The sequence below is a fragment of the Bison bison genome, unplaced genomic scaffold, assembly GCF_000754665.1.
Source record: "Bison bison bison isolate TAMUID 2011002044 unplaced genomic scaffold, Bison_UMD1.0 scf7180017864518, whole genome shotgun sequence".
Taxonomy (NCBI): domain Eukaryota; kingdom Metazoa; phylum Chordata; class Mammalia; order Artiodactyla; family Bovidae; genus Bison; species Bison bison.
The window spans coordinates 16,195,722-16,206,111 of NW_011495071.1; the positions used below are offsets into that span (position 1 = coordinate 16,195,722).

The 10,390-nt window shown below is 48.6% G+C and overlaps 1 protein-coding gene across 1 annotated transcript in view; it reads right to left on the reverse strand.

Moving 5' to 3' along the window:
* Positions 1–10,390, reverse strand: part of INSC (inscuteable homolog (Drosophila)) — a 138,311-nt gene that overhangs the window by 24,196 nt on the left and 103,725 nt on the right. The window contains exon 7 of the mRNA XM_010830562.1: positions 6,276–6,447. Coding sequence (XP_010828864.1) covers positions 6,276–6,447 — 172 coding nt within the window. The remainder of the gene's footprint in view (positions 1–6,275; positions 6,448–10,390) is intronic.

Here is a 10,390-nt window from a genome sequence, read left to right on the forward strand (position 1 = left end):
ATCAATAACCTCAGATATGCAGATGACACCACCCTTATGGCAGAAAGTGAAGAGGAACTAAAAAGCCTCTTGATGAAAGTAAAAGTAGAGAGTGAAAAAGTTGGCTTAAAGCTCAACATTCTGAAAACTAAGATCATGGCATCCGGTCCCATCACTTCATGGGAAATAGATGGGGAAACAGTGGAAACAGTGTCAGACTTTATTTTGGGGGGCTCCAAAATCACTGCAGATGGTGACTGCAGCCATGAAATTAAAAGACGCTTACTCCTTGGAAGGAAAGTTATGACCAACCTAGATAGCATATTCAAAAGCAGAGACATTACTTTGCCAACAAAGGTCCGTCTAGTCAAGGCTATGGTTTTTCCTGTGGTCATGTATGGATGTGAGAGTTGGACTGTGAAGGCTGAGCGCCGAAGAATTGATGCTTTTGAACTGTGGTGTTGGAGAAGACTCTTGAGAGTCCCTTGGACTGCAAGGAGATCCAACCAGTCCATTCTGAAGGAGATCAGACCTGGGATTTCTTTGGAAGGAATGATGCTAAAGCTGAAACTCCAATACTTTGGCCACCTCATGCGAAGAGTTGACTCATTGGAAAAGACTCTGATGCTGGGAGGGATTGGGGGCAGGAGGAGAAGGGGACGACAGAGGATGAGATGGCTGGATGGCATCACTGACTCGATGGACGTGAGTCTCAGCGAACTCCAGGAGTTGGTGATGGACAGGGAGGCCTGGCGTGCTGCGATTCATGGGGTCCCAAAGAGTCGGACACAACTGAGCGACTGATCTGATCTAATCTGATCTGATATTAGTTGCAGAGCTGGCATTTGCAACCTGATGTGTGCATTCTAATTACTTGTTCATCCAACAAGTATCTACTGAGTGAACACTGTGTACTGGGCACTCTAGTGTCTTCATATGGACTGGTGAACACAGCAGATCAGATATTTGCCCCTGTTAAGCTTACATCCTAAAAGAATTGATGATTTCAAACTGTGGTGCTGGAGAAGACTTAAGAGTCCCTTGGACAGCAAGGAGATCAAACCAGTCAATCTTAAAGGAAATCAACCCTGAATATTCATTGGAAGGACTGATGCTAAAGCTGAAGTTCCAATACTTTGGCCACCTGATGCAAAAAGCTGACTCACTGGAAAAGAGCCTGATACTGGGAAAGACTGAGGGCAGGAGGAGAAGTGGGTGACAGAGAATAAGATGGTTGGATGGCATGACTGACTCAATGGACATGAGTTTGAGCAAACTCCAGGAGATAGTGAAGGACAGGGGAGCCTGGTATGCCGAAGTTCATGGGGTCACAAAGATTTGGATACAACTTACTGACTAAACAACTGGGCAAGAGAAAACAAACTTTTAAGAAGTTGATATATATAACTGCAAAGTCTAATAAATATGAGGGAGGAAATAAACAGGTGCTAAGACAAGAATTAGCACTCGTCTTAAAGGCCCACTGGATGAGTAGGAAAGGTCTCCCTAAGAAAGTGACTTTCCCACTGAGACCTTGGGGGGAAATGAACAAGTCATTAGAATATGTGGGGGAAAGAGCATGTTCCAAACCAAAGGAACAGCATGTGCAAAGGCCCTGGGGCAGGAAAGAGCTCTAGTCCATGTGTGTCTAGTGACTGCACTAGACTGCTGCTAAGTTAGCCTTGAGGGAGAAGCTGAAGTTAAAATATAAAAACACTGCTTTTCCAACTGTCGTCAGCACAGTTTCGGGATTTCCTCTGGGTCCCAGGATAAGGATCACCTGGCTGCATAAAAGTCCTACATCATGTCCCTGAATGTCAGGCTCTTTCTCACTGATTCTAGGAGCCATAACCCAATCCTAATAATATCCCCCCAACTACCATCTGTAATTGTATTAAAGGTTCTCTGGGGCTTCCCTGATGGCTCAGTTGGTAAAGAATGTGCCTGCAATGCAGAAGACCCCAGTTCAATTCCTGTGTCAGGAGGATCCGTGGAGAAGGGATAGGCTACCCACTCTAGTATGCTTGGGTTTCCCTTGTGGCTCAGCTAGTAAAGAATCCACCTGCAATGTGGGAGACCTGGGTTCAATCCCTGGGTTGGGAAGGTCCCCTGGGGAAGGGAAAAGCTACCCACTCCAGTATTCTGGTGGATTCTTTGAGGAAGAGAGGGCCACCCCAACCTGCACCCCTCCACCATCTAACACATTCCCCCCATGGGCTCCTGCCTTGGAGAAGGCATAAAGGGGTCCACGGTACTGCCCACCCATCCGAATGGGCCTGACTTCTGACCCTCAGTTACAACATGACCAATAATCAAGGGGCTTCCTGGGTCTACATCCCCTCCTACTGATGTGGATACCTACATAGTACCTCTATGAAAGTACAGGAAAAGAAGCCAGACTGGGAAGGGTTGAGCTGTGTTCTATCCTGCTCTCTAGTTCTTGCTTCCAAAAGAATCTACTTTTAGGTTCTGATATTAGAACTGGCACCTCTTGGCACCTTCTAGTGAAAGCAATTTCTGGTCCCTGCCTATAAAGGGACAGAAAATAGCATTAGTTGAACCTCCTGCAGTGTGCTTTACACAATGCCATTAATTTCTGAGCACCTTTAGGGCAGAAAGTAGTTGCCTCCATTTACAATGTAGAAGCTGAGACTCAGAGAAGCTAGTAGCAATAGCCACCTCTGATCAAGTGTTTATTCTGTGCCAGGCCCTGCTGTGCACTCTATCTCACTAATTCATTCCATCCTCACAACAACCCAACTTTTTGTGACAATTTTATAGATGAAGGGACAGAGGACTCAAATGTTCAATGATTTTCCAAAAACTGTGGAATTGAGGGTTGATGGTAATTTGGGGGTTCATGAGTTGGACTGTGAAGAAAGCTGAGCATGGAAGAATTGATGCTTTTGAACTGTGGTGTTGGAGAAGACTCTTGAGAGTCCCTTGGACTGCAAGGAGATACAACCAGTCCATCCTAAAGATCAGTCCTGGGTGTTCATTGGAAGGACCAATGCTGAAGCTGAAACTCCAATACTTTGACCACTTCATGAGAAGAGTTGACTCATTGGAAAAGACCCTGATGCTGGGAGGGATTGGGGGCAGGAGGAGAAGGGGACGGCAGAGGATGAGATGGCTGGATGGCATCACGGACTCGATGGACATGAGTTGAGTGAACTCTGGGAGTTGGTGATGGACAGGGAGGCCTGGCGTGCTACAATTCATGTCGCAAAGAGTCGGACATGACTGAGTGACTGAATTAAACTGAACTGAGAATCAAATCCAAGTCTGCCTGACCCCAGACTCCCTACTCTTTCTATGTTCTAGGCTGCCTCTTGTCTCCAGGCTTCTTTGCTTCATTTGCAGTGATGCTCCTGCAGATCTTATTTCATCGAGAAAATGCTTACCCTCTGGGCAGCACTGCTCCCCACAGCCCAGGTGTGGCCACAACAAGACCTAGCATCTTGATCTAACCTCCCTGGGCTGCACATTAGCCAAGGAATTAAGAACTCTATCTTTGGAGGGACTGATGCTGAAGCTCCAATACTTTGGCCACCTAATGCGAAGAGCTAACCCATTGGAAAAGACTCTGATGCTAAGAAAGATTGAAGGAAGGAGGAGAAGGGGATGACAGAGGATGAGATGGTTGGATGGCATCACTGACTCAATAGACATGAGTTTGAGCAAACTCCAGAAGATGGTGAAGGACAGAGAAGCCTGGTGAACTACAGTCCATGGGGTCACAAACAGTTGGACATGACTGAGCGACTAACCAACAGCAACAAATAAGAAGTCTATGACCAGCCCTTTACAATGATGGCTTTATCTTCTGATTTGGGGGAAACCACTAGGGTCAGCCCTTCCAGGCCACCTGCCTATGTCCAGGGTTTGGGGTGTGATCACACAACCCATAGTCCACTTTGCTACAATTTCTAGTCCAAATACCCACCCTCATTCTTATATCACCACCACTGCTGCAGACATAGCAATTATTAACACAACTGTCTAAGTGCCTTTTAATTTTGATGATGCACATTTATTTGAGCTACAGGCTGAGTCACCTGGGATATGTTAGAAAGATTAAACTGAGGATCCCAGTGACTCATTTATAAATGTTTCCAGGGAATGGCAAGAAATTGGAGGACTATTTCCCACCAAAGAACAGAGCCCTGGCTACCTGCCCAGAAGATACATCCCATCTGCTGACTCTCAGAGCCGACTCCACAATGTATCTTCATCAGGGCAAAACAAATAAGGAAACTCTTCTCTGGGGAGAAATCCAGAACAGGCAAAGAAGCTGGCATAGACATATGGTAATAGTGAAAGGTCACTTGGAATATATATGTTTTGATTTATTATTTGCTATCATTTATAGACTGGGAGATTTTCTATAAAACTTAGAATTTTTGTCTTTTTTAAAATTGCTCTTTCCTATATGGCAACAGTCAACCGGAGTTTATCAGGGATTGCCTCTCTTTATTCACTGCAGATGCTTTTAAATTCAGTACAGGACTCACATCTCCTTATTTTCTTCTTCCATCTGGCCTCTTCACCTCATTTATGTTTCCTGCCAAGCTCTGGTGCATGATTGAGCATGACACCCCTGGCAGAAGTGAATCTGGAGATCAAACCAGTCAATCCTAAAGGAAATCAACCCTGAATATTTATTGGAAGGAAGGACTGATGCTGAAGCTGAAGCTCTAATACTTTGACTACCTGATGCGAGCAGCCAATTCACTGGAAAAGACCCTGATGCTGGGAAAGATTGAGGGCAGGAGAAGGAGTTGACAGAGGATAAGATGGTTGGATGACATCGTTGATTCAGTGGACATGAATTTGAGCAAACTCCGGGAGATAGTGAAGGACAGGGAAGCCTGGTGTGTGGCAGTCCATGGGGTCGAAAAGAGTTGGACACGACTGAGCGAATGAACAACAACATCATCCACTGTACATGTTTTTAAATTCAATACAGGACTCAAAATCTCCTTATTTTCTTCTTCCACCTGGCTTCTTCACCTCATTTCTGTTTCCTGCCAGGCTCTGGTGCTATGCCCGAGTATAACACCCTTGGCAGAAGGGAATCCTAACACTGTCATGTGGCCTTGGGAAAGTTTCTCACCCGCTTTGGGCCTCGGTTTCTTCTCTTATAGGGTGGGCGTGATCTCTTGAGTTCCCTCCAGCCAAGGCTCTTCAACAGTCCACTTCTGTATTTTCTCAGCTTTGAATCAATGTAGATATTTAACAAGTTGATTTCTCCCACCCTGGCCTGGAGGTGCCGTGACCAGAGAAACTAGAATCAGCCATTAAGTCAACTCTAACTAAGACCTCCTGAGTACAAAGTACTTACAGATCTGAAAATTCTAAAGCTAGGAGAACCCTTGGGAGAAACGGGTCCTTACCTCTTGTTTCCTACAGTAGGAACACCATAAAGGGAGCTTTGCAATGCAGTATGGCAAGTGAGGGGTGGAATCCCACACAGCCTGCCCAGGGCTACCGATCAAGAGCTCTTTGTCAGATGGATGAATCAAAGACAAAAATCCAAGCCCAAGTGCCCTGACACAACCCTACATTATCTGATGAAATCAATGTTCATTGTTTCAATAAGATACAGATATAGAGACAGTGACAGAGAGAGGGATTGAAATAGAAATACAGAACGGCTGAGGTCTGCAAAACAAATTTCCTGAGGACTGCTCTCCAGGTGAGTTCTTCTACTTCCTGCAGTTTGGCAGAAAGAGTATATTCTGGATATCAGGCTCTGATTCTCCTGCCAGGAACACACACATCTGAATAGGAGACTCTAGAAGAGTCAAAGCTCTCAGGGTCCCAGGGAGCGAGGCCAGGCTGGGGTTGCAGGCAGCAGGTGTGGGGAATGGCTGCTCTCTGAGAAGCCACTTGTCGCCAGGCATTGCTGCCACATTCCCCGGGTACCACAGATGGGAGATTTCGGGAACAAAGCCCATCAGTCTCTCTGGCCAAGGATCTGAACCTCAACATTGGAGTCCCCACGCTTCCCTGGGGCATGTCTTGGTCTCCACCCAGAAAGGCCAATTAATCCTAGCCTGAACTCAAGTCAGTGCTTGTAGTTTCTCAGAGGGCTGCAAGCATTCTCATAGAAGACTTGACAACAAAGCTCTTCCAAGTCTGACTCTGATCCTTAACCGCTGGGATTTGGCACATGTGATCTCTGTGGGGGAGTTGTGTGGGGTGTAGTGAGGGGGCCCAGGGAGCCTTTTCTGAAGACAACTGTGACAAGGCCCCCCTCACCCAACGGCACCCCCGCACCCCAGATGACTCACTAACGAGAGCTGTCACGATCTCCTCCATGCTCTCCAGAAAGCTGCTGAGGTGCTGGGTGAAGGGCAGGTGTGGGGAGGTGACCTGGGCCACCACGGCCGCAGCCTCGGCCCGCGTGGCTTCTGAGTGGCTGTCGTCGGTCAAAATGTCAGCCAAGCACAGAACACCATCCACCTGCGAGCAGAGAGACAGCACATGCTCATGACAATAATGAAACAGACTCACATCCCAGACTGGATCCCCAGGGACTCTAGGGGCTTATCCTTTGGCTCCAGAGAGATCAGTGACTTCCCATGGGCTTCTTAGATAGCAGGCATCAGCAGGTGTCCAGGGGCTAGGCCAGGGCATCCACCACAGCGAACTCTAGTAGAAAGAACAGTCCCTTAGGAATCTCACACCCCTAAGCGCCCCTCCTCACTCCCTCCTGCTTGGTCACTTAGCCTCTCTGAGACTCTGTTTCCTCACCCACCAACAAGGTGTGAGGAGTTAAAGAGATGAAGCAGGAGATGCTGGAGCCAGAAGTGATGCTTGACAAATGTTGGCTCCCTCCTCCCCTCCTTAGGTCAGCAGCAGGCTGAGCTCAGCATCCTTTTTCCCCATCCTGTCCTCCACCGCCTTCCCCTACAGAGGCCTTGCTCTCTCTGCCCCACCAGAGAGAAGCAAACCTGGGCACAGGGGACCTGAATGCCAGAGAGAGATGTCAACCCCCGGAGTTCTGCTCCAGTCGGACCTGCTCTTGGCACTGTAACTTCTTGAGAGCTTAATATATGCCCGCTACCACTGTGCAAGTGTTATTACACCATTAATCCTCATAACCGCCTCCCGAGGTCAGTGCTATGATACACAGTGCATACGTTATTATACCATTCATCCTTTTAATAACCTTCTGAGGTCAGTGTTATCATTATCTTTGATTTAAAGATGAAGAAACTGAGACACACAAAGGTTCATTGACTTACCCCAGATCACAGACTTTAAAACCAGTTGCTTTGGGATTTGAACCAAAATGGCTTGGTCTCAAAGCCCATGGTTTTGAAGAGGTGTCATGCTGCCTTCTGAGAAGTGACACCTGAGCTCAGCCTGCCAGCAAGGTGAGACTTGTTCAGAGAAAGAGAGGCAGTAACTTGCCAAGGTCAGCTCAGCAGTCCTCCTCAGATGACGCAGGACACCCACCTGCCTGGGGACCCTGCCATCAAGGGCCAGGGAGACCTACCCTTGTTCGGGCTCAGGGCAGGGACAGAGGCAGGGTGAGGTGAGGTGAGGTGAGGCGAGGAGAAGCCTGTGCAGCTGCCCTGGGCCTGGGCTCCTGTCCCCACACCATGACTTCCTGCCACTCAGCTTCAGCCACGCTCCAGGGGCTGCGTTTAGTCTGACTAATTACCCAGTCATGTTCTAGGCCTCCCTTAAATGCTCTTGGGAGCCCTAAGGGCCATTAGCAGTGAAAGCCTTTGGCAATCTCAGACTCAAAAGAGACAAATGTGGAAACAGGAGCCTGGGGAACCGTCCGCAATAAAACTCACCTGGATGTGCTCAATAAAAGAGAGCAAACAGCAGCCAGCAGTCCCCGCAGGACTGGGCTCCTGCCAGGTGTTCGGCTAACAGGCCCTCTGGGAGGGACCTCACCGGGGCCCAGGGAAGAAACGGGGGCTGCTCTGGGCCTAGAAATGGGAAGCTGCCCTCTTACTGCAACCTAAGACACCTCTTAAGCTTATCTGGTTCGTCGCCTCCCCACTTCCAGCACCATCCAAGGCTAGAGAGCAACAGGGTCTCTAGTGAGGGACTCTCTCAGCCAGTCCAACTCCCTAATCTCATCTTGGGTGCACATGGAGTTGCATCCCAGCCCCAGCTGGGAATGCTGGTCAGTCCCAAACTAGATTCAGACCTAATCCCCAGCAGGTTCAGGAAGATGGGCCAATCTGAATACACTAGAGAGGTCAGGGAATGGACGGTCCCCAAGGGCCCACTCACCAGCCCAGACTTCCGCTTGGCAAACCCACTGAGCACAGCCTCCCTGAGTGCATGCCAAGTGCCAGGCTGTGTACTGGAGCAGAGGGGCAAGGGCAAGTGACTCATCCACAAATTACCATTGTACAGCCTGACTTCCGGGAAGATCTCCCGGAAGCCGCTCTGACTTAAGGCCCGCACCCCCAGATCAGAGAGGGAGACCCTCTTCAGAGCTCACATCTAGGCACATCTACTGTCATTACAGCATGTATAACTGGATCCCACAGATTCCTGACCCCTGGAAAGTGACCCTGAATCGTTGAGTGGGTCAATTTCCCAGGCTTCTGGCCCTGATGCCAGTGACTGGCCACATGGCCTCCTGCTAGAAAGCGGCCACCAACCGAAATTGATCTCCATATCCATTACTATCTCAGCAACTTCAGTCCAGCCCAGCTCATCATCAGGAGGCCCTGAAGGGCCCCCACCAATGGGCTGTGGGCTTCCCAGTGTATGAACCAATTCGTACAGTCTCAGAAAACGCACGGCCTCTGGAGTCACACCTAGCTGTTCTGAATCCTGCCTCTATATTTACTAGCTGGAATATTTTTGTACCTACTCTGAGCCTTTAATTTTTTCTTAGTCATGTCCGACTCTTTGTGACTCCATGGACTTCAACCCACTAGGCTCCTCTGTCTATGGAATTCTCCAGGCGAGAATACTGGAGTAGGTAGCCATTTCCTTCTCCAAGGGGATCAAACCTAGGCTTCCTGCATTGCAGGCAGATTCTTTACCATCTGAGCCACCAGGGAAGTGCTCGCTCGCTCACTCTCTCTCTCTTTATATATATATATATATATAATGGATAAACCCCAAAGGGTGCTGAAATCTGCATTATCTAAGAGATGCATATGCAGTGGCCGCCACACGGTGGCACCCTCATTCCACCTTAGCCCCATCCAGCGGGTACAGTTGTCTCTCCGAGACTTAGGGCCCTGGTTTCACTTTCCCTACCCTGGCTTAGTCTCCCACCTGGACTTCTCTCCAGGGCTCCCTTCTGCAGGCTCCTCTGAGGTTGTGACCCCGTGGGGAACCTCAGCTCTGCGGATTGGGGCCTACAAGTTTTCTCATTGGCTTGACAACCTTGGATCATGCAGGCCAGAACTAGAATTTTGCGAAGGTCAGTGACTCCTGTATTAATGCCCAACCAGGAACGATAAGATGAACAATTACATTCCTCAGAAGGGAACCTAGAGAAAAAGTACCACCCATGCATCTCTAATGTTCAGCAAACAGTAACTGAGCATTTACATTGTGACCGAAGCTGAACTAGGCAGACTGACACAGAGATCAATCGGAACAAAGAAAGAGACGGAGAAACAGAGATACAGAAACCAAAGAGAAACAGGGGTGGGAGAGGGAGAAGCGGAAAGAGAGAGGTCATACACTTAAAAGGATTTGGGAACATGACTGGTGCAAAGCCCAGCCTCTCCATTCCTCTCTTTTTTGGCCTTTAGAATTACCTCCCCCTGCTGAGAACTCTCTCCATCTGGGCCTCTCCTCTTCCTGGGCCTCCAGGATACCCACTTTGGGGCCCATCTCCTCCTAGCTAACTGCTTCTTAACCCCAGATTTTGCCATCAGCCCACTCTGGACCACGTCAGCAACACCTCTCAAACCCAAGTGACCTTAATGACTCAAACCTAGCCCTCCAGCTCTGACCTCCTTTCCCAAGATCCACATACACATTTCCAACCTGCTACTGGGTATCTTTATGTTCAATTCCAAAACTAATTTTCCCAGATATTTCATAGACAATTCAAACGCAGTTCACTTACAGCTGAAGTGTTCCTCTTCCCTGCCTTCACTCCTCACTCCCTCTCAGACCCAGGTAAGAAATCACCTCCTCTGTGAACATGCGCCTTCATCCCCCAGTCAGAAGGTCTCTGTCCTCCACACACTCTGGTCTGCCCACAACTAGAGTACTTACCATGCTGGCGCGTGTGTGCTAAGTTGCTTCAGTCGTGTCTAACTCTTTGTGACCCTTTGGACTATAGCCTGCCAAGCTCCTCTGTCCATGGGATGCTCTAAGCAAGAGTACTGGAGTGGGTTGCCATTTCCTTCTCCAGGGGATCTTTTTGACCCAGAGATCAAACCTGCATCTCCCATGTCTCCTC